This window comes from Scyliorhinus torazame, chromosome 18 (assembly GCF_047496885.1).
Source record: "Scyliorhinus torazame isolate Kashiwa2021f chromosome 18, sScyTor2.1, whole genome shotgun sequence".
NCBI lineage: Eukaryota > Metazoa > Chordata > Chondrichthyes > Carcharhiniformes > Scyliorhinidae > Scyliorhinus > Scyliorhinus torazame.
Window position 1 is genome coordinate 72,484,923 of NC_092724.1, and position 24,475 is coordinate 72,509,397.

The window sequence follows — 24,475 nt, forward strand, 5'->3', positions numbered from 1 at the left end:
TACACCAAGTGTATATAAAATAGATATCAATGCTTGAAGGTCTGCTAAACATAACACAGCACATTCAACTAATAGGTATTAAACTTTAAAAGAACCACAGAGGCACAAAAGCTCATTTCAAAATTTATTTCTAAACTTACAAAATCAAAGATGATTACATAGTATGAAATAAAGTGATTTCCTTAAACATCACATGTTAAACTGCTCTAATCTAACCACAAGGCTAAATATTTTAATACTTGTTTGAATTTCAAGATTGGAGTTGATCATTTTAATTTCTAGGGAGGTGGATAGTTCCACACCAGTAATTGTCCAACCTTGATGTCTTACATCATTGCCTTAAGGCCATTGTTCTCTGCCCTTGTCAAGTTTGATGGTGACGCAATACCAAGTCATGTGATGACTTGTGTCCCAGAATTTAGCATAATTGGTGCTATGCCAAAGCTACAAGTGGACATAAAAGATCTCATGACACTATTCTGAAGGCGAGCAGGGGAACTTTTCTTAGTATTCTGGTCAGCATTTAGCCCTCAATCAACATCTAAAAATGATTCATCTCCTCATTATCTCATTGCTGTTTGTAGGAGCTTGCTATGTGAAGATTGGCAGCCATGTTTTGTACATTACAACAGTGACCACAATTCACAAAGTATTTTATCGGCTGTAAAACACTTTGGGACATCCTGAGATCATGGAAGGATGCAAGGCTTCTTCCTATCAATCATCGCCATTTTCCTACACTCTTTCACTATTCCCTATAACACATGCGAGCGCTGTTTTATGTTTCCAGACTCCGTATAGAGCTCAGTGCTGGGAGGAAGGAACCTTGTTCCCTGTTGCTCTTCCCTCTTCACTCGCAGTTACTAGGGGAATCCTTGTTAGTTTCTTTTCCTCCGCTTAGTAATGTGCTTAAATTCAGCGGGTTGCCACGTCTGATCTGAAGTTTTAGGCAGTCATGCCTCTGTTCTCATATCTTTTAACTAAGAGAGGAGTGCAGGAGGGGGGCACCCGAGGTAGCACAACATCTTCTCATGCAACCCCATCAGGTATGCCATTAATATTTGATCCTTCTTCAGGTGCCTTGACCCAAGCTATTCGGAATTTTGCCAAGAGTTTGGAGGCATGGTTGATGAGTGCAATGAACGGCTTCCCTCAGCAGATGGTTCGGACCAAGGTAAGACTGGATCAAATTGTTCTCAACACGTTTGCCCTGTCAGATTTGATTTCATGGAATGGAACCAAATTTTTGAATTCCTTTTAGAGAGTTTTGGTTTTGAAATACTCAAGACCAAATATGTCCCTATATTTTTTCTTTATAATTAGAATCATAGAAACCCTACAGTGCAGAAGGAGGGATTCAGCCCATCGAGTCTGCAGCGACCCTCCGAAAGGGAACTTCACCAAGGCCCACTCCCCACCCTATCCCTATATCCCAACCTGGGGCAGGATTCTCCGACCCCCCGCCGGATCGGAAAATCGGCGGGGGGGCAGCGTGAATCCTGCACCGCCGCTCTGACGCCACCCGCGATATCCTCCGGCAGCCAAAAATTCGCGCTGATGGGAATCGCGCCGCACGCCTTGCAGAACAGCGAGGACCGGCGCGCCGCTATGGGACCCGGGGCTGCTCCGATTCTCCGGGCCGGATGGGCCGAAGTTCCGACGACGCAACCACGGGTCACGCCGGCGTAAATCAAACAACCTATTTAACAGCGTCAACCAGTCGTGCTGGTTGACGCCGGCCAGCGTGGAGGTAGGGGTCAGCGTGGGGCAGCTCTGGGGTTTGGGGGGTGGGGGGAGTGCCAGGGTAGATGGGGGCTGCGTGCTGGGGAGATGGTGAGTGTGAGTGCCGGGGAGGGGGTGGTGAGTGTGAGTGCCAGGGAGGGGAGGGGAGGGTGAGTGCTGGGTAGGGGGAGTGAGTGCCGGGGAGGGGGGGGTGAATGTGAGTGCCGGGGAGGGTGCGTGCCGGGGCGGGTGAGTGCCGGGGAGGGGGTTGAGTGTGAGTGCTGGGGAGGGCAGGGGGGAGGGGTGTTGCCTGCCCAGGTGCCAGCTGGCAACAGCCGCGACCATGCAGCCTATGGCACCTGGCTGCGGAGGGGGGTATGGGCAATGATGACATGTCGTCTATCCCCCACCCCCCAACCCCTGCAAACCGTAATGTTTGGGCATCACCCAGCGATGTTGGCCGCCGTGGCGGGTGCGACTCTTCCACATGTTGCCCTGGGGGACCTGGAGCAGGAGCGTGCCAGGGGGGCGGCGGAGGCTGCTGCAGAGGAGCATGCCGCAGAGAAGCAGGTAGCAGCCGCCCAGGATGGAGGGCCGCCCGCCGACAGGAGGAGGAGGAGGAGGTGGTGGTGCCACGGCGACGGAGACGCCCAAGGACCTCACGGACCGGGCATGCAGGAGGCGACTCAGGATGAGCCGGTAAACCGTCACCCATATCTGCCATCTCATGGCACACCTGGCATCGCGTGGCACTGGTGGCCGTGAAGGTTACGGTGGCCCTGTACCTCTATGCCACAGGGTCATTCCAGTCGCCGAGTGGGGACCTGTCCAGCATCTCACAGGCATCGGTGCACCGGTGCATCCGTGCAGTGACGGACACCCTGTATGCCATCGCGGGCCACTACATCCAGTTCCCTGTGGACCGGGCAAGCCAGGATGCCCGGGCAGCGGGATACACTGCCGTGGCCAGGATGCCCATGGTCCAAGGGGCAATCGATGGGACGCATGTCGCCATGCGGCCACCAGCTGATAACAGGGCCGTGTTCACGAATAGGAAGGGGACCTACTCCATGAACATTCAGGTGGTCTGTGACCACCACATGAGGATCCTGCACGTCTGCGCCCGGTACCCGGGCAGTGTACATGACTCATTCGTATTGGCGCAATCATTCATCCCCGGAATGTTCGAGGGACTCCACCCCCGGCTGAGGGTCTGGTTGCTGGGCGACAAGGGATACCCGTTGCGGTCATGGCTGACAGACTGACGCGGAGAACCGCTCCAACGATGCCCATGCAGCAACTAGGGGTGTGATAGAGAGGTGCTTTGGCCTGCTGAAGATGTGCTTCAGGTGCCTGGACCGTTCTGGAGGGGACCTGTTGGATAGGGTCGGCCGCAACATTGTGGTCTGCTGCATCCTGCACAACATAGCGCAGCAGAGCGCACAACCTAGAGGGGCGATGTGCTGGAGGCAGAGGAGAGGAGAGGGAGGAGGAGGAGCAACACGACGAAGGGCAGGCCTCCCGGATGAGGAGGATGGGGGCAATGTACAGGACAGACGGGCTGGACATGGACGGGAGGCTGCCCACCATTACCAGCTGGGCCAGCGGGCACGGGACGGGTTGATAGCCGCCCGGTTCACAGACTAGGGGGGGGGGCGGGGGTGAATCGCCGGGTATGGGCACAGAGATCACAGTATGGCACCAGCCTACCACCCTCACACCACTGTCCTATCACCCTTCACACACACACTGGCACTCACCGCACTCCACACCCCCGCACGCATCGGACAGAGCACAAAGGCAGCTTCTGTAAGTGTGAAACTGATTTTAATTACAAACAGTCCATACATGTGTCCGAGCCCTTATAGCTAGTCTGTGCCCTGCACCCGTGCCAACTTACTCAGTGTCTAACTTTTCGGCCTTACGGGCCCTATGACTACGTCTAGGTGGTTCCCCAGTCGGTACAGCAGAACTGGAGGTGGACTCCTGTGATTCTTGCCCTGAGAATAGGGACCCCTTTGGCGGCCGTTTCCTGGGGCGGCCCGGCCTGGATGGGCCAGGCCGCGGCTCGGACGAGTGGGATGGCGTGGTGCCAGCCTGTTCTGCCCGTTGCCCACCAGATGCACCCGGGACGGAAGGGACGGAGTCCGAGGTGTCGCGGTGTACCAGGACCTCCCCTACAGGGGGACCCGGAACGGGCCCCAGCACCTCCTCCTCCCTCGGGGTGCCCGATGGCCCCCGGGCCTCTCCATGTGTTGGGTGTGCGAACGGATCCAGCATCCGACGCCCCCCCCCGGCACCTGACGCTGCCAGTCCTGGAGGCCTGCCCTGGTATCAACAGGGGTCTGCAAGTGTGCAGCCATGGAGCTCAGGGAGTTGGCCATCCCTGTCTGTGTGGGCGACGCTGGCCAGCACCTGGACAATGGCGCCGATACCCTCAGTGATGGCCTGCAGAGACTGGCCCATGGCCTGCAGAGACTGGCCCATGGCCTGCTGAGACTGGGCCATGGACTGCTGAGACTGGGCCATAGACTGCTGAGACTGGGCCACGGCGTTGAGCGCCTCTGCAATCCGCTGCTGGCTCTGGCTCATGGCTTCTTGAGAGAGGGCAGCCATGTCCTTGGCCACAGACGCCGCCTGCACGGAAAGCCCCAGGCCTTGCATACTGCGACCCATGTCTGACACCGTCGCACCATTGCCTCCTCCGCGGACGCCACCCATGCAGTGTCGGCCTGGGTGGCACGCAAGACCGGCACCACTCCCTGCTCCTGGATGCGGGTGGACTCTTCCACCTGCATCTGCAGCTGCCGCAAGCCAGCCGTCAGCCCCTTCGATCGTCCCTGGGTCCGTGACTGCATCGGGTCTATGGGTGGGTGTGGTACCTCCAGGAACCCGGGACCCATCTGGGCGGCAGGTGGTTGCTGGGGCCGGGCTGTCCTCCAACCGTCCGGCCCCTTGGCTGCCCCTACCTCCACCTGCTGTACCGGGATGGCCGTGTTGTGCGCACCAGGTAGTGTACCAGAGGCCTCATCGGTAAAGTGCCCAACCGAGGTGAGTGTCTCTGTGGAGGGTGTACGAGATAGCAGTGGCGTCATGTCGTGCTCCTCATCCGACCCGAAGTCCGGGGTCCCCAGGAGTGGTGTTTCCTGTCCATCCGTCTGGGTGTCCTGTGTATCAGTGTCCTGTGCGTCAGTGTCCTGTGCGTCAGTGTCCTGTGTATGGGTGTCCTGTGTGTGGGTGTCCTGTGTGTGGGTGTCCTGTGTGTGGGTGTCCTGTATGTGGGTGTCCTGTGTGTCAGTGTCCTGTGTATGGGTATCCTGTGTGTGGGTGTCCTGTGTGTGGGTGTCCTGTGTGTCAGTGTCCTGTGTGTGGGTGTCCTGTGTGTAACTGTCCTGTGTGGGTGTGTCCCGGGTGAGTGTGTCCTGTGTGGGTGTGTCCTGTATGTGGGTCTCCTGGGTGGGTGTGTCGTGTGTGTCAGTGTCCCGGGTCGTCTGGGAAGTTGCTGTGGCTGCCCTCCTCGTCGTTGGGTGTGGCCCGTTGGCGTTGTCGCACTGGCACAGGGTGCGGGCGTCGTATGCCTGACTCTCTGGGTCTATTTCTGTCTCGTGGGGTCCTGGCACAGGGTGGGGGCGTTGTATGCCTGACGGGCCGGGTCTATCCCTGTCTCGTGGGCGGCCTGGCACAGGGTAGGGGCGTCGTATGCCTGACGAACCGGGTCTATCCCTGTCTCGTGGGCGCCCTGGCACGTCTTGGGGGCGGTCGGCATCCACAGGGACGGGTGGGTCGACATTTGGTCCTGGAAAACACAATACAGCATGCATGGTTAAACATGCAGATGGGGATGGAGGATGGGAGAAGGGGGGGGGGAGGCTGGATGGGGGACGGGGGGTGGGGAGAAAGGGGGGATGGGGGAAAGGGGGGAATGTGGGAAAGAGGCGATGGGGACGGGGGGGAAAGGGAGGGATGGGTGAGAGGGCGGAGGGGGAAGGGGAATGGGGGGATGGGGAAAGGGGATGGGGAAGGGGGGTTGGTGGTAGGAGGAGAGGGGGGCAGCAGTGGGGGGTTCTCACTTGGTGGTGCGCCCCCAACCTCTGCATCCGCAACCTCCCGGTCCTCGGGTCCGCCTGCAAGGTCCAGGGCCCTCTCTTCATGAACGGTGAGGGGGCGCAATCCAGGTGGACCCACCCGGTCCACTCATGCTCCCGGTTGTTCCTGCAGGGGGTGGGGGTGGCAGGGATAAAGGGCAACAGTGTTAGGCAGAGATATACATGCGGACCAGCGGTTGTGTGTATGTTGGCAGAGGTTTACACCCAATCCTGCCAATGCAGCCTGCATGGGTGGGTGCAGCCATGTCGGTTTCAGCTACGGCTGTCCCGCCCATCGGGGGGGTTACTGACTAGGTCATTGACCTTCTTGTGGCACTGGATGCCTGTCCTGGCTGTTACGGCCACGGCGCTGGCGGCCTCTGCCACCTCCCTCCACAGGCTCCGGCTGACCTGTGGTGCGACCCTGTGGCCGTGTCCGGGGTACAGGGCTTCCCACCTCTGCTCCACTGCGTCGATATCGCGCTCCTGGAACCTCATCGCTGTGCGGCGGGCGGCCATTTTGCTGGTTTTCTGCCGGGGGTGTCTTTTGTGCTGCGACGCAGCGCAGTGTCAATGTCGGCGCACGCATCAGTGACGGGTGACGAATGGCATCACGCCGCTGCTAGCCCCTTCTGGGTCGGAGGTTTTGCGACGTTCCGGTCGGCCCGCCGCCGGAGTGGTTCGCGCCATTTTTGACTCCGATCGCGGAGAATGCCGCCCCTAATCTTTGGTCACTACGGGGAAATTGATCATGGCCAATCCACCTAACCTGCATATCTTTGGACTGTGGGAGGAAACCCACGCAGACATGGGGAGAACGTGCAAACTCCACACAGAAAGTCACCCAAGGTCGGAATTGAACCTGTCCCTGGCACTGTGAGGCAGCAGTGCCATCCACAGTGCCACCGTGTCGCTCCTGCTTTTACTGTAATGAAGTTAATTTTTTTTTTCTGTGGGAAAACAAGGTGAAGGGCAAAGGTCATGGACAATACTGACAAAATTGGGAAAAGAGTAGAGTTAAGTATGTCAGAAAGAAATTGTTGGGTGATTAAGTTGTAGAAAGAGTAAAAAAAATCTTTAAAAGAAACATTGGAAGGAAGTTCCTTATGGGATCATTCAATATTGACAATTTTATATGGTATTCATATAAAGGACATGGTATTCTTCAAAACTATCCTCTTATTTTAAAATTAAGGGCAATTTAGCGTGGCCAATCCACTCACCCTGCACATCTTTGGGTTGTGGGGATGAGGCCCACGCAGACACGGGGAGAATGTGCAAACTCCACACAGACAGTGACCCGGGGCTGGGATCAAACCCGGGTCCTCGGCGCCGTGAGGCAGCAGTGCTAATCACTGCATTACCGAGCCACCTTGACTATTCTCTTTCCTAACTAAAATAACATGTTAACAATCATCCTGTTGCCCGCATTTCAAAATTTTTTAGCTGTTTGTCCTTGGAAGGATTTAGGTGTATTTTCATTGAGTTCAATTTATCTTGCAAAGAATCATCATTGCTGGAGATGCATAGTATCTATTCAGATTACTCATAATGATGGTAGTTTAGTAAAGGAAACCCCAATAAACATTTACATGTTTGAGCAGCCCTGCATGTTTGAACTCACCTGGAGCCCAGGACAAGGAGGGGACGTTCTTTTTTTTTTCCAAAAAACATTTACCCAATTTGTTTTTGCCAATTAAGGGGCAATTTAACGTGGCCAATACACCTAGCCCGCACATTTTTGGGTTGTGGGGATGAAACCCACGCAAACACGGGGAGAATATGCTAACTCCACACGGACACTGGAGAATGGTTGGTATTCAGTCTGTTGGCTTTCTGCCTAACGCAGAAAAATGCACCGATGGTTTTCTTTAGTAAAGAAGCCAGCTGGCAGGGTGGGAGTGTCTGAATACAGCACCAGACAAACAAGAGTTTTCTGATCTAAAGAGTGCATAAAGGCTGAGAGACAGTGTGGCATACTTTGTTATTTGTCATGTTACAATGAGTGTCAGGGATAGAAGTTGAATAAGTGTGATTTACTGTAAATTTTACACTCGATTTTTGTAAAATATATCAGCCTGGTTTTGCTTCACCAAAAACATCTATCAGACAGCCGTTTTAGGATTGAAGGGGTGCACTTCATTGTTATAGCTTCAGGCACACTCGTATGACTTGCTATATGGGCAGCAAGGGGAAAACCTCTGATCATCGAGGACACGTGGACCACTTAAGCAGAGACCAGTGATCCCAAACCTAAGAGATTATTTGAAGAAACCTCCAAAATTTGGAGAGTTAGTTATATGAACCAAAGCAATTGATGGTGAGGAGGAAATTATTTGGCCATTTGATTATTTATTTTTTGACCAATGCACTTAAGTCATTTTAAAAATAGTAATGATGCAAAAAATGTAACTGTCTTCGATGCAGTCAGTCTGTGACTGAAGATGTTTAACACATCAGCATGATTGAGGAACTAAATAATTATGATAAAACCGTAACCTCATTTTACCTGGAAAGTACACACAGCGCATTGATCATCCTCACTCTAATGGCACCAAATTACTTGCATGGGCTTCCCTCACTGTGCCTTTACTGGACATTAATTTAGTTGATTTGGAACTTCCACCTGAGGATGTGGTTTGAGGATTTTAAGCAGATGGGTATTGGGAAGTCTGGTTGTGATGCATTGTGAGCAGTAGTTTGTTGATCGACTGAGCGCTCTTTTGTGATTTTTTTTAAGGTGGGAGTCGTTAGTGCCTTTGCCCAAACATTGCGCCGGTACACCTCCCTGAATCACCTCGCACAGGCTGCCAGAGCTGTGCTGCAGAACACATCACAGATCAACCAGATGCTCAGCGACCTCAACCGTGTTGACTTTGCCAATGTACAGGTGAGATTTCTCAGCTGGATTGTTAATTTGCGTCATCTTTTCATCAAACTCTTTCCCCATTTCTCGACTTTCATCTCTAAAACAATTACATGGATTTCCTAAGATTGAGGCTATTAGTTCAACTACCTCTGCCAACAACCCTCTCCAAGCTCTCTGCCTTTCCTTTTTTAAAAATATTTTTTTAATTAAAGTTTTGCAAAGTTTTTCATAATAAATAGTAATAATCCTAACACAGCAAAATAGAGTGAACATTAACATAGTGCAAAAAGAGAATATACAATAGCAATTGACTAGACGTGACCCCACGCGCCTCAGTCTTCCCACACCCACCCAATGGAGCACTCACCCCCACTCCCCTACGGGTCGCTGCTGCTGCTGATGTTTTAATTTTCCCTGAGAAGCCATCGGACGGTATTATGCCCCCGCTCAACAGCAGCAGCTCTGTACACTTGGCAAAATTATTTACACACATAAGTAGGCATCTGTTTGTGGTGTTGTCGTCCATTGCTTCTCCCAGACGGAGTTCGCTGCCGTTGTCGTCTCATTCCGCTTCTGTGCACTTCCGCTTCTGCGGCCCTCCCTTCTTCCCCGTTTTCTCTGTTCCTGTGGACGTTAAGTTTGTTAACGTTTCCCTGCCTCCTCCCTCCTCCTCCCTGGCTCTCCTCTATTGTTCCGTCTCTTCCCTCTACCCCCCCACTGTGGCTCGCCTTACCTTCCTCTTAGATTTAGCTGTCCCCCTCTCCCGGTCTATCTCTCCCACTCATGCTTTGGCTACTTTCCCCGATTCTTGGCTACCTGGCTATTCATCTGCTTGTTTGTTGGCCACAAACAGGTCTCTGAACAATTGGGTGAATGGCTCCCACGTTCTGTGGAAGCCGTCGTCTGACCCTCGGATGGCGAATTTGATTTTCTCCATTTGGAGAGATTCTGAGAGGTCAGACAGCCAGTCTGCAGCTTTGGGTGGTGCTGCTGACCGCCAGCCGAACAGGATTCTACGGCGGGTGATCAGGGCGGCAAAGGCAAGGGCGTCCGCCCTCCTCCCCAGGAATAGATCTGGCTGGTCTGAAACCCCGAAGACCGCCAGTTTCGGGCATGGCTCCACCCTCACCCCCACCACCTTGGACATTGCCTCGAAAAAGGCTGTCCAGCACTCCACAAGTCTGGGGCAGGACCAGAACATGTGGGCGTGGTTGGCTGGGCCTCCTTGGCACCGCTCACATCTGTCCTCCTCCTCCGGGAAGAACCTACTCATACGGGTTCTTGATAAGTGGGCTCTATGTACCACTTTTTGTTGCATCAGGCTGAGCCTTGCGCATGTGGAGGTGGAGTTGACCCTATGCAGTGCTTCGCACCAGAGTCCCCACCCTATTTCGATCCCCAGGTCCTCCTCCCACTTCATTCAGCAGGGGCTGGTTTAGCACACTGGGCTAAATCGCTGGCTTTGAAAGCAGACCAAGGCAGGCCAGCGGCACGGTTCAATTCCCGTACCAGCCTCCCCGAACAGGTGCCGGAATGTGGCGACTAGGTAGGCTTTTCACAGTAACTTCGTTTGAAGCCTACTTGTGACAATAAGCGATTTCATTTCATTCTTGTTGCATCCAATACGGTGTCGGGCCCTTCTACCAGTCGGTCATACATGTCACTACAGTTTCCTTTATCTAGTATGCTTGCGTCCAGTAACTCTTCCAGTAGTATCTGTCGTGGTGGTTGTGGGTATGTCCCTGTCTCCTTTCGTAGGAAGTTTTTTTAGTTGCAGGTACCTTAGCTCGTTCCCCCTGACTAGCTGGAATTTCTCTGTCAGTTCGCCCAGTGTTGCGATCCTGCCGTCCGTGTATGGTCCCTGACTGTCAGTGTCCTTCTGTCCTGTCCCCGCCTTTTGAAGGTGGCATCAGTCAGTGCTGGTGTGAACCTATGGTTGTTACAGATGGGAGCTTTGTCTGACATTTTGGTCAGGCCAAATTGTTGCCGTAGTTGGTTCCAGGACTGGAGGGTGGCTATTACCACCGGGCTGCTGGAGTGTTTTTTGGGTGGGGCTGGGGATGGGAGTGCCGCCATGGCGAGGACCTGGAGGGAGGTCCCCATGCAGGAAGCCTCTTCCGCGTGCACCCACTCGACTTCTGGCTCCTTGATCCATCCTCTTATTCGCTCGGCCGTCGCCGCCCAGTGGTAAAGTTGTAGGTTTGGGAGGGCAAGCCCCCCCTGGATTTTGTTTTTTGTAAGACCTTCTTTGGGATCCTAGCATTCTCCACCCCCCCCCCCCCCCCCCCCCCCCCCCCATACGAACGCCATGATTAGTTTGTCTAGTGCTTTGAAAAAGGCCTTGGGGCTGTAGATCGGGATGGATCTGAATAGGAAGAGGTACCTGGGCAGCACGTTCATTTTGATCGTCTGGACTCTCCCCGCGAGGGAGAGTGGGAGTGTGTTCCATCTTTGCAGGTCCTTTTTTACTTCCTCTATCAGACTGGTGAGGTTCCATTTGTGGATCCCTTTCCAGTCATGGGCTATTTGGATCCCCAGGTAGCGGAATTTGTGTCGGGCTTATTTAAGCGGCAGTCCGTTAGGGCTGCTCCACCTACTTGGGGGTTGGGTGTTTACTACAGGCCTCCCAACAGCCAGCGGGAGATAGAGGAGCAGATAGGTAGACAGATTTTGGAAAAGACTAAAAACAACAGGGTTGTGGTGATGGGAGACTTCAACTTCCCCAATATTGACTGGGACTCACTTCGTGCCAGGGGCTTAGACGGGGCGGAGTTTGTAAGGAGCATCCAGGAGGGCTTCTTAAAACAATATGCAGACAGTCTAACTAGGGAAGGGGCGGTACTGGACCTGGTATTGGGGAATGAGCCCGGCCAGGTGTTAGATGTTTCAGTAGGGGAGCATTTCGGGAACAGTGACCACAATTCAGTAAGTTTTAAAGTGCTTGTGGACAAGGATAAGAATGGTCCTAGGATGAATGTGCTAAATTGGGGGAAGGCTAATTATAATAATATTAGGCGGGAACTGAAGAACATAGATTGGGGGCGGATGTTTGAGGGCAAATCAACATCTGACATGTGGGAGGCTTTCAAGTGTCAGTTGAAAGGAATTCAGGACCGGCATGTTCCTGTCAGGAAGAAGGATAAATACGGCAATTTTTGGGAACCTTGGATAACAAGAGATATTGTAGGCCTCGTCAAAAAGAAAAAGGATGCATTTGTCAGGGCTAAAAGGCTGGGAACAGACGAAGCCTGTGTGCAATATAAGGAAAGTAGGAAGGAACTTAAGCAAGGAGTCAGGAGGGCTAGAAGGGGTCACGAAAAGTCATTGGCAAATAGGGTTAAGGAAAATCCCAAGGCTTTTTACACGTACATAAAAAGCAAGAGGGTAGCCAGGGAAAGGGTTGGCCCACTGAAGGATAGGCAAGGGAATCTATGTGTGGAGCCAGAGGAAATGGGCGTGGTACTAAATGAATACTTTGCATCAGTATTCACCAAAGGGAAGAAATTAGTAGATGTTGAGTCTGGAGAAGGGTGTGTTTGAACCAAAAGAAAATTGGAAGGAAAAATAAAATGAATCATAGTGGTTCTGCTTAGCTTAAACAATATGTTAACAATAACGAGAGTAGAATTTCTATGTCACCCACCCCTCTCCTTAGGCATGGACCCTCCTTCCACATTGCCCCCCATGTTTGCCCTTCCCCCATCCTCCTCCTTGCATCCTCTTTCCACATCCCCCCCCCCCCCCGGGGCATTTGCCCTTCTCCGTCCACCTCCCTGCACAGCCCTCCTTCAACATTGCCCCCTTGTTACCGGTCTGAGCCCCCACTGGTGGAGGGAGGGATGGGTCACTTCCTGAACCGGCTGAGGTTTCCGAGGGTGGAGGAGGGGCAGGTGGCGGGGTGGGGGCGCCGGTTGGGTTGGAGGAGTTGGTCAAAGGGATAGGGAACATGCAGGCGGGGAAGGCACCGGGGCCGGATGGGTTCCCGGTTGAATTATACAAGTAGTATTTGGACCTGCTGGGCCTGCTGTCGGCAAGGACCTTCAACGAGGCAAGGGGGGGGGGCTCTGCCCCAGACGATGTCTAGAGTGCTGATTTCCCTGATCCTGAAGCGGGGCAAGGATCCCCGACAGTGTGGGTCATATAGGCCGATCTCACTGCTAAATGTAGATGCAAAGTTGCTGGCAAAGAGTTTGGCCATGAGGATAGAGGACTCTGTGCCGCAGGTCATACACGAGAATCAGACGGGGTTCGTGAAAGGGAGGCAGTTGAGTACTAATGTACGGAGGCTCTTGAATGTTATAATGATGCCCGCGATGGAAGGGGAGGCGGAGATAGTGGCGGCAATGGATGCTGAGATGGCCTTTGATAGGGTGGAATGGGGGTACCTGTGGGAGGTGTTGAAAAGATTCGGGAAGGGGAGGGGTTCGTCAGGTGGGTGAGGCTGCTATATGAGGCCCCGGTGGCAAGTGTGGCCACGAACAGAAGGAGGTCAGAGTATTTCCTGCTACACCGGGGGACAAGGCAGGGGTGTCCCCTGTCCCACCTGCTCTTTGCGCTGGCGATTTAACCCCTGGCAACGGCGTTGAGGGAGTCGAGGAACTGGAGAGGGTTGGTGCGGGGTGGGGAGGAGCATCGGGTGTCGCTCTATGCGGATGATTTGCTGCTATATGTGGCGGACCCGGTGGGGGGAATGCTGGCGGCGATGAGGATCTTAGGGAGTTTGGAGATTTCTCCGGGTACAAGCTTAATATGGGGAAGAGCGAGTTGTTCGTAGTGCATCCAGGGACCAGGAGAGGGGGATTTGTGAGCTCCCGCTAAAAAGGGCGGTGAGGAGTTTCAGGTACCTGGGGGTCCAGGTAGCTAGGAGCTGGGGGGCCCTACATAAGCTTAACTTCACGAGGCTGGTGGAGCAGATGGAGGAGGTGGGACGTGCTGCCACTCTCCCTGGCGGGTAGGGTGCAGTTAGTTAAAATGATGGTGCTCCCGAAGCTTTTGTTCCTCTTCCAATGCCTCCCCACCCTGATCCCTAAGGCCTCCTTCAGGCAGGATAACAGGAGCGTTATGGGGTTTGTCTGGGCGCAGAAGACCCCGAGGGTGAGAAGGGTGTTCCTGGAGCGGTGCAGGGATAGGTGGGGGGTTGGCGCTGCCTAAGCTCTGTGGGTATTATTGGGCCGCCAAAGTGGCGATGGTGCGTAAGTGGGTGATGGAAGGGGATGAGGCAGCATGGAAGAGGCTCGAGATGACGTCCTGTGTGGGCACGAGCCTGGAGGCGCTGGTGACGGCGCCGCTGCCGCTTCCTCCAACGAGGTACTTAAGTACTTAAGCAAGGAGTCAGGAGGGCTAGAAGGGATCACGAAAAGTCATTGGCAAATAGGGTTAAGGAAAATCCCAAGGCATTTTACCCGTACATAAAAAGCAAGAGGGTAGCCAGGGAAAGGGTTGGCCCACTGAAGGATAGGCAAGGGAATCTATGTGTGGAGCCAGAGGAAATGGGCGTGGTACTAAATGAATACTTTGCATCAGCATTCACCAAAGAGAAGAAATTGGTAGATGTTGAGTCTGGAGAAGGGTGTGTAGATAGCCTGGGTCACATTGAGATCCAAAAAGACGAGGTGTTGGGTGTCTTAAAAAATATTAAGGTAGATAAGTCCCCAGGGCCTGATGGGATCTACCCCAGAAAACTGAAGGAGACTGGAGAGGAAATTGCTGAGGCCTTGACAGAAATCTTTGGATCCTCACTGTCTTCAGGGGATGTCCCGGAGGACTGGAGAATAGCCAATGTTGTTCCTCTGTTTACGAAGGGTAGCAAGGATAATCCAGGGAACTGCCTTACTTCAGTGGTAGGGAAATTACTGGAGAGAATTCTTCGAGACAGGATCTACTCCCATTTGGAAGCAAATGGACGTATTAGTGAGAGGCAGCATGGTTATATGAAGGGGAGGTCGTGTCTCACTTACTTGATAGAGTTTTTCGAGGAGGTCACTAAGATGATTGATACAGGTAGGGCAGTGGATGTTGTCTATATGGACTTCAGTAAGGCCTTTGACAAGGTCCCTCATGGTAGACTAGTACAAATGGTGAAGTCACACGGGATCAGGGGTGAGCTGGCAAGGTGGATACAGAACTGGCTAGGTCATAGAAGGCAGAGAGTAGCAATGGAAAGATGCTTTTCTAATTGGAGGGCTGTGACCAGTGGTGTTCCACAGGGATCAGTGCTGGGACCTTTGCTGTTTGTAGTATATATAAATGATTTGGAGGAAAATGTAACTGGTCTGATTAGTAAGTTTGCAGACGACACAAAGGTTGGTGGAATTGCGGATAGCGATGAGGACTGTCAGAGGATACAGCAGGATTTAGATTGTTTGGAGACTTGGGCGGAGAGATGGCAGATGGAGTTTAATCCGGACAAAGGTGAGGTCATGCATTTTGGAAGGTCTAATGCAGGTAGGGAATATACAGTGAATGGTAGAACCCTCAAGAGTATTGAAAGTCAAAGAGATCTAGGAGTACAGGTCCACAGGTCACTGAAAGGGGCAACACAGGTGGAGAAGGTAGTCAAGAAGGCATACGGCATGCTTGCCTTCATTGGCCGGGGCATTGAGTATAAGAATTGGCAAGTCATGTTGCAGTTGTATAGAACCTTAGTTAGGCCACACTTGGAGTATAGTGTTCCATTCTGGTCGCCACACTACCAGAAGGATGTGGAGGCTTTAGAGAGGGTGCAGAAGAGATTTACCAGAATGTTGCCTGGTATGGAGGGCATTAGCTATGAGGAGCGGTTGAATAAACTCGGTTTGTTCTCACTGGAACGAAGGACGTTGAGGGGCGACCTGATAGAGGTCTACAAAATTATGAGGGGCATAGACAGAGTGGATAGTCAGAGGCTTTTCCCCGGGGTAGAGGGGTCAATTACTAGGGGGCATAGGTTTAAGGTGGGAGGGGCAAGGTTTAGAGTAGATGTACGAGGCAAGTTTTTTACGCAGAGGGTAGTGGGTGCCTGGAACTCGCTACCGGAGGAGGTGGTGGAAGCAGGGACGATAGTGACATTTTAGGGCATCTTGACAAATACGTGAATAGGATGGGAATAGAGGGATACGGACCCAGGAAGTGTAGAAGATTGTAGTTTAGTCGGGCAGCATGGTCGGCACGGGCTTGGAGGGCCGAAGGGCCTGTTCCTGTGCTGTACATTTCTTTGTTTGTACTTGTGGGTGTACTGGGAAGATCTCGCTTTTGCTCATTTTGAGTTTGTAGCCCGAGAAGGCGCCAAACCTTTTTCAGGAGCGCGATGATTCCGTCCATGCTGCTCTGTGGATCCGAAATGTAGAGGAGCAGGCCATCTGCATAGAGTGAGACTCTGTGCTCTCTTCCTCCCCTTCGGATCCCCCTCCAGTATTTTTGCTGCTCTGAGCGCGATTGCTAGTGGTTCGATCGCTAGAGCGAACAGCAGCGGGGACAGTGGGCATCCTTGTCTGGTGCCCCTGTGCAGCTGGAAGTATCGGGAGTTGGTATTGTTGGTACCAATACCAACGTACGCTCGCCATGGGAGCATTGTATAGGAGCTTCACCCAAGAGGTGAACCCTGTTCCAAGCCCGAACCGCTCCAGTACCTCTATGAGGTATTTCCATTCGACTCTGTCGAAGGCCTTTTCTGCATCTAGGGAGACGATCACCTCTGGTGTTCTCTCCCCGGAGGAGGTCATTATCACATTCAGCAGGCGCCTGATGTTCGAGGTAAGCTGTCTACCTTTGACAAAGCCCGTCTGGTCCTTTGCGACTACCTCAGGTACACAGTCTTCTAACCTTTTGGCTAGGATTTTGGCCAGTACTTTGGCGTCTGCATTCAGCAGTGAGATGGGTCTGTATGACCCACATTCCGTTGGGTCTTTGTCTTTCTTAGGTATCAGTGAGATTGAGGCCTGTGCTAGCGTGGGCGGCAGTGTGCCCCTCGCTAGCGAGTCTGTGAACATCTCCCGCAGGTGCGGGGTCAGTGCTGTCGCAAATTTTTTGTAGAAGTCCGCCGGGAACCCGTCGTGTCCCGGCGCCTTCCCCGCCTGCCTGGAGCTAATGCTGTCCATGATCTCACCCAGTGCTAGTGGTGCTTCCAAGCCCCGTTTTTTGCCCTCCCTCACGACTGGAATGTCCAGTCGATCAAGGAACCGTTTCATCCCAGACTTCCCCATTGGGGGCTCTGAGGTGTACAGCCCTTGGTAGAAGGCCTTGAAGGTTTTGTTGATCTTTTCTGGTTCTGTTTCTAGAGTGCCTCTGGTATCCCTGATTTGTGCAATTTCTCTGGTGGCTGCCTGCTTTCTCAGCTGGTGTGCCAACAGGCGGCTGGCTTTGTCTCCGTGTTCGTATAGGGTCCCACGTGCCTGGTGGAGTTGGTGCACTGCTTTTCTGGTGGAGAGCAGGTCAAAGTTCCTTTGTAGCTCTTTCCTCTCCGCCAGGAGCTCTACGGTTGGGGCCTCGGGAGTATTTACGGTCTCTCTCCAGTATGGAGTCGACCAGCTGCTGCCTCGCCACCCTTTCCTCCCTATCTCTTTGCGCTTTGAAAGCGATGATTTCCCCTCTTAGTACGGCCTTTAGTGCTTCCCAGAACATGGAGGGTGAGACCTCCCAGTTCTGGTTTTTCTCTGCAATGGCCCATGATAACCTTTCATTGAAGGCCTTGTCCGCTAGTAGGGCGACGTCCAACCTCCATGTGGGGCGTTGGGCCCTGCCCGTCTCCAGCCTCACGTCCATGTAGTGTGGAGCGTGGTCTGATATCACAATTGCGGAGTATTCCACCTTTTCTATCCCCGGAAGCACCGTTTTCCCTACCACAAAGAAGTCAATTCTGGTGTATACGTTGTGTACTGGGTGGGCGAACCTCCAGGGGTCCACTGCTCCCATCTGCTCCATAAAGTGACTGAGTTCCCTTGCCATGCTTGAGGTTTTCCCCGTTTTGCGGTTTGATCTGACTGTCTTTGGGTCCTGTACACAGTTGAAGTCCCCCCCCCCCCCCCCCCCCCCCAATGGTTAGTCGATGCGTCGCTATGTCAGGGATTTCTGCCATGGTCTTCTTGATGAAGCTTGTGTCGTCCCAGTTCGGTGCGTACAAGTTAACTAGTATTACCGGTGCCCCATCCAGGGCCCCGCTGACCATGACGTACCGCCCCCCTGTGTCCGTAACCGTCTTTGTCGCCCTAAACATCGCCCATTTGCCGATCAATATCGCCACCCCCCTGGCCCTTGTTCCATAGCAGGAATGGTAGGTCTGTCCCACCCAGCCCTTTCTTACCCGCAGTCGGTCCTGCTCTCTCAGGTATGTCTCTTGGAAGAAGACTATGTCGGCCCTCATATTTCTCAGGTGGGTGAGGACTCTGGATCTCTTCACTGGGCCGTTGAGTCCCCTTACGTTTAGGTGACTATCCTGGTGAGGGGCTTCTGCCCCCTCACTCCTATGGGATTAACCACACTTACCTGGTGGACGCTTACCCCATGCACTCCGGGGTTGCCCTTTGTTAGGGGGCCGTCCAGGATGGCCGCTGTCACTGCTCTCTCCATGCGGTCGGGTCCCTGCGCTCCAGGGTTTCCCTTTGTCCCGGGGGCACCCGACATTGCCGCCCACTGTGCGTCCGCCATGCGGGTAGTCCCCTGCACTCTGGGGTCTCCCTTCGCCCAGAGACCATACTGGGTGGGTGCTTGCAGCGATTCCTTGTTTCGAGCCCTTGGTTGTGGCACTTTGTAGCCCAATTCCTTTTCTAGCCCTGTTTGTCCCTCCTTCCCTGTGTCGCCCCACCCCAGTCTCTCCTTCCCTGTGTCCCCCCCTCCCTCCCGGTCTCTCCCCTTTTCCCCCTCTCCTTTGTACCCCTCCTTTGTCCCCTGTTCCTGTCCCAGTTTGATCTCCCGTCTCTGTTGAGTGGTCCCCCCCACCTCCAGCCTGGCGCCTTCCCCCCCTGTTGGGGGCGCGCTGCGGCCCTGCTTTGTTGCATGCCCCCGGCACTAGCTTTCCTGCTAGTACGGTGGCCCCCCCCTCTCTCGGGAGTTACTGTCTCACTTCTCCCATGCCCGGCCTCTGCGGTTTTCTGCCCGCTCTTCCCCTATCCTACCCTGCACTCCTCTTGCTTGCTCTCCCTGCTCCGCTACTCTCGTTCCCTCGTACTAGGGCCTGACCTCCCACCTGAAGCGGTCCCTTGGGCAGTGGTCTGTTCTTAGTTCAGGGTGCGCTGGCGGGGGCGGGGGGGGCCTGGCGTTGCCTCCCCCCTCCCCCAGCGGCGTGTTGTTGCCCCCTGCCAGGGGCCCCTCATTTCTACTTCGCTGGTGGTTTTCCAGCCCGTGTTCCTCGACAAACTTGTTTGCTTCGGCAATGGCTGTAAAGAAGTATTCTCTTTCTTGGTATGTGACCCAGAGTTTCGCTGGGTACAGCATACCAAAACGCACGTTGCTCTTGTGAAGAGCTGCTTTCGCTCTATTAAACTCGGCCCGTCTCCTGGCTAGGTCTGCCCCAATGTCCTTGTAAATTCTAATGGCATGTCCTTCCCATTTGCAGGTTCTGTTTTTCCTGGCCCAGCGCAGGATTGTTTCCCTATCTTGGTACCGGTGCAGTTTAGCTATAACTGCTCTCAGGTGTTCCCCTGCTTTGGGCTTCGGGCGCAGCGACCGGTTTGCTCTGTCCATTTCTGGTGGGCTGGGAAAGGTTTTCTCCCCACTAAGTTGCCCAGCATCTCGGCCACGTATGCCGTAGGGCTTCTATCCTCGATCCCCTCTGGTAGGCCCACTATCCTGACATTTTGCCTCCTCGAGCGGTTTTCCTGGTCGTCCACTCTGCCCTTCAGGCTCCCCTGTGTTGTGCCCAGTCTCGCCACCTCCCTCTCCAGGGCCATGATCCGGTCGCTCACGTCAGTCGCTGCTTTCTCCAGCTCCTTGATGGTCGCCTCTTGGGCTTCCAGCTTCTTCCCTTGGGCGTCCAATTTCTCCTCTGCTCTGCCCAGGGCCTGCTGCACCTCCGCCAGGGCCTTGGCCATTGCTGCCTGCACTATGTCTGCATCTATGTCTGCCCTAGCCTCTGCCTTGTTTACCTGCTGATGTTCCCTCAGCGCATCGGCAAAGGCTGCCTTCCAGTTCCAGCTGCCCCCTGGCCCCGGGGGAGACTGCACCTGTCTGCCCAGCTCTTTTTGATGCGACGATACTTCCATTCTGCTGCTTTGCTCACTGATTGGCTCGTCTGAACTGGCTCGCCCATTGCCCCGCCTGCCTTTGGTGCCCCTTCTCCCTCTGCTTTGGCTCCCTTCTGGCATTTCCCCCCCCCCCCTTTTTTTTCCTCAACCCCTCTTATTTATTTATTTATTTTCTCTCTTCCCCCCCCCCCCCCCTTCCTTTTTTCTTCGCCCCTCCCTTCTCTCCTTTACCACTTTATTTTTCCCTCTTTTATAAAATTCTTCTCAGGTGAACTTGTTTTGGGTGAGAACAAGAAAAGTGCAAAAAGATTTTCTTTTTAATGTTTTAAAAGTTTAAGTTTTCTTTTCAGAGTTTTGTTTTTGCAAAAGTTATTTTTTCCTTCCCTTTCCCTCACTCACCCTGGTCGAGAGAGAGAGAGAGTGGCTTCGGGTCGGGAGTCCTCCTTTGTTCCTGCCTCGTGGTGGTCGCCGCCGCCGGGGGGGGGGGGGGGGTGTCGGTCGGTCGGTCCCCACTGCTCGGTCCGGGCCGCCGCTCGTCGCACCCTGCGCTCTCCTGCTGTGGGGGGGGGGTCGGTCGGTCCCTGCTGCTTGGTCCCCGCTGCTCGGTCCGGGCCGTCGCTCATCGCACCCTGCGCTCTCCTGCTTGGGGGGGGGGGGGGGGTCGGTCGGTCGCTCCTCGGTTACTTCCTCCCTGCAGGTTCGGCCGCTGCTTCGGTCCCGGCCGCCGCTTTGGTCCCGGCCACCGCTTGTCCTGCCCTGTGCTCTGCTCCTCTCTACCTTTCCTGACCCTATCCCTCATACCTTACTTTTGTTGTTTCTCTTCCATCTACCGTGCTTTCTCCGAGGTCAATTATTCATCATCTACTCCAAGCCCCTCTGCACCCAACTCTTCACTGCCTCAACCTCTTATTGGCATTCTTGTGTAAGAACCATCCCTCTTCATTTCAAAACTCTGTATTTACCCCCGTTCTTCCTAAAAAAGAAGCCAATGACCCTTTCTCCCCCAACTCCAATATCTCTAGCCTCTCTCCCTTTCTTCTGCTTGAACATGTTGTAAGCTGCTATCTAGTTCTATCTCACCCAAAACCCCCTATTTAACTTTTTAGTCTGGCCTCTGACCATCTCACAGTGCTGAAAGCACTCCAGCCAAAATCATAAGAAAGATTCTCTGTGACAGTGATCACTGTGCTTTAAGCCTCCTGGACCTTCTCGATTTCTCCAGAGCCTGTGACACGTATTACTGTTCTCCATTATCGAGCTTGGTTTGACTGCACTTGCATGGTTTCATATTTACTTGTCTCAAAGTAGCTAGACCCAGTAACAATGGGCAAAATTCTCCTATCGAGCCCTCGGCAGATGTGGTTGTGGGCAGGAGTGGAGAATCTAACGGGTGCCAAAAAGGCGGAAACCCACCGGCGTGTAAAATCACATTGCAGTTTTCCCAATACCATAAGACCATACATAAGACATAGGAGTGGAAGTAAGGCCATTCGGCCCATCGAGTCCGCTCCACCATTCAATCATGGCTGATTTCAACTCCATTTACCCGCTCTCTCTCCATAGCCCTTAATTCCTCAAGAAATCAAGAATTTATCAACTTCTGTCTTAAAGACACTCAACGTCCCGGCCTCCACCGCCCTCTGTGGCAATGAATTCCACAGACCCACCACTCTCTGGCTGAAGAAATTTCTCCTCATCTCTGTTCTAAAGTGACTCCCTTTTATTCTAAGGCTGTGCCCCTGGGTCCTAGTCTCCCCTACTAATGTAAACAACTTCCCTGCGTCCACCCTATCTAAGCCATTCATTATCTTGTAAGTTTCTATTAAATCTCCCCTCAACCTCCTAAACTCCAATGAATATAATCCCAGGATCCTCAGACGTTCATCGTATGTTAGGCCTACCATTCCTGGGATCATCCGTGTGAATCTCCGCTGGACCCGCTCCAGTGCCAGTATGTCCTTCCTGAGGTGTGGGGCCCAAAATTGCTCACAGTATTCTAAATGGGGCCTAACTAATGCTTTATAAAGCTTCAGAAGTACATCCCTGCTTTTATATTCCAAGCCTCTTGAGTTAAATGACAACATTGCATTTGCTTTCTTAATTACGGACTCAACCTGCAAGTTTACCTTTAGAGAATCCTGGACTAGGACTCCCAAGTCCCTTTGCACTTCAGCATTATGAATTTTGTCACCGTTTAGAAAATAGTCCATGCCTCTATTCTTTTTTCCCAAGTGCAAGACCTCGCACTTGCCCACGTTGAATTTCATCAGCCATTTCTTGGACCACTCTCCTAAACTGTCTAAATCTTTCTGCAGCCTCCCCACCTCCTCCATACTACCTGCCCCTCCACCTATCTTTGCATCATCGACAAACTTAGCCAGAATGCCCCCAGTCCCGTCATCTAGATCGTTAATATATAAAGAGAACAGCTGTGGCCCCAACACTGAACCCTGCGGGACACCACTCGTCACCGGTTGCCATTCCGAAAAAGAACCTTTTATCCCAACTCTCTGCTTTCTGCCTGACAGCCAATCGTCAATCCATGTTAGTACGTTGCCTCGAATACCATGGGCCCTTATTTTACTCAGCAGTCTCCCGTGAGGAACCTTATCAAAGGCCTTTTGGAAGTCAAGATAGATAACATCCATTGGCTCTCCTTGGTCTAACCTATTTGTTATCTCTTCAAAGAACTCTAACAGGTTTGTCAGGCACGACCTCCCCTTACTAAATCCATGCTGACATGTCCTAATCCGACCCTGCACTTCCAAGAATTTAGAAATCTCATCCTTAACAATGGATTCTAGAATCTTGCCAACAACCGAGGTTAGGCTAATTGGCCTATAATTTTCCATCTTTTTCCTTGTTCCCTTCTTGAACAGGGGGGGTTACAACAGCGATTTTCCAATCCCCTGGGACTTTCCCTGACTCCAGTGACTTTTGAAAGATCATAACTAACGCCTCCACTATTTCTTCAGCTATCTCCTTTAGAACTCTAGGATGTAGCCCATCTGGGCCCGGAGATTTATCAATTTTTAGACCTCTTAGTTTCTCTAGCACTTTCTTCTTTGTGATGGCTACCATATTCAACTCTGCCCCCTGACTCTCCTGAATTGTTGGGATATTACTCATGTCTTCTACTGTGAAGACTGACGCAAAGTACTTATTTAGTTCCTCAGCTATTTCCTTGTCTCCCATCACTAGATTACCAGCGTCATTTTGGAGCGGCCCAATGTCTACTTTTGCCTCCCGTTTGTTTTTAATGTATTTAAAGAAACTTTTACTATCATTCCTAATGTTACTGGCTAGCCTACCTTCTAGCTACTGGCTAGCCTACGGGTCAGCCTTCCCACTGGCTGGTGGGTGAATGCTATTTGCATTCTTTTGCATATCATGAATGCTCATTAAAACAGAATCCTGTCAGTCCTTCCAATCTTGTGTCACGCCAGCGAGAAATCACGTTGGTCTGAACCCCGATTGATAAAGAGTGGCGTCCACAAGGCAGCCTTTAGTTTGCCAGAGCCTTTGAGGTGAGTGTAGCTAAGCCTACCTGCCACAGTGCTGCTCCTGATGTGCTGCACACAACTCTGCTGGAGCAGATTGGTTCCTGCCTCCATCTCTGTGCTGGGTTGGTCTTCATGGACAGCACGCAGTCACCACAATGAAGATCTATAGTCCAACTGGGGGTGGGGTTGGCTGACGAAGACAAAGGGAAAATGTTTTTTTTTTAAATAATTTTTATTCAAATTTTCACAAAATATCAACAACAAAATACAGAAAGAAAAGAGCAAGCCCCCCCATATACATAAATAATAAATTAACAGCCTTCATCAACACAAAGGCAAATATACACGCCCACTCAAGACAAATGAACCAACCCCCCCCCACCCCCTCGGTTGCTGCTGCTGACCATCTTATAACGCTCTGCCATGAAGTCTAGGAACGGTTGCCACCGACTGAAGAACCCTTGCACTGATCCCCTGAAGGCAAATTTCACCCTCTCCAATTTAATAAACCCCGCCATATCATTGATCTAGGATTCCACACTTGGGGGCCTCGCATCCTTCCACTGAAGAAGAATCCTTCGCCGGGCTACCAGGGACGCAAAGGCCAGAATACCGGCCTCTTTCGCCTCCTGCACTCCCGGCTCCTCTGCCACCCCAAATATTGCGAGCCCCCAGCCCGGCTTGACCCTGGAACCTACCACCCTCGACACCGTCCTCGCGACACACTTCCAAAAGTCCTCCAGCGCTGGGTACGCCCAGAACATGTGGGTGTGGTTTGCTGGGCTCCCTGAGCACCTAACACACCTGTCCTCGCACCCAAAGAACCGGCTTATCCTTGCCCTGGTCATGTGAGCCTTATGCAGCACCTTAAATTGTATGAGGCTGAGCCTCGCGCAAGAGGAGGAAGAGTTCACTCTCCCCAGGACATCCGCCCACATCCCCTCGTCAATCTCCTCACCCAACTCCTCCTCCCACTTACCCTTTAGCTCCTCCACCGAGGCCTACTCCTCCTCCTGCATCACCTGATACGCTGCCGGGGTCCTCCCCTCTCCAACCCACATCCCCGACAGCACCCTGTTCTGGACCCTGCGTGGCGGCAACAGTGGGAACTCCACCACCTGCCGCCGAACAAACGCCCTT

At 52.9% G+C, this 24,475-nt stretch overlaps 1 protein-coding gene across 7 annotated transcripts in view; it reads left to right on the top strand.

Moving 5' to 3' along the window:
- rfx2 (regulatory factor X, 2 (influences HLA class II expression)) overlaps positions 1–24,475 on the top strand; it is a 262,480-nt gene that overhangs the window by 213,601 nt on the left and 24,404 nt on the right. For all 7 annotated transcript variants that reach the window (XM_072482882.1, XM_072482884.1, XM_072482883.1 and 4 more), the window contains 2 exons: positions 1,077–1,174; positions 8,548–8,697. In XM_072482882.1, the coding sequence (XP_072338983.1) occupies positions 1,077–1,174; positions 8,548–8,697 (248 nt within the window). The remainder of the gene's footprint in view (positions 1–1,076; positions 1,175–8,547; positions 8,698–24,475) is intronic.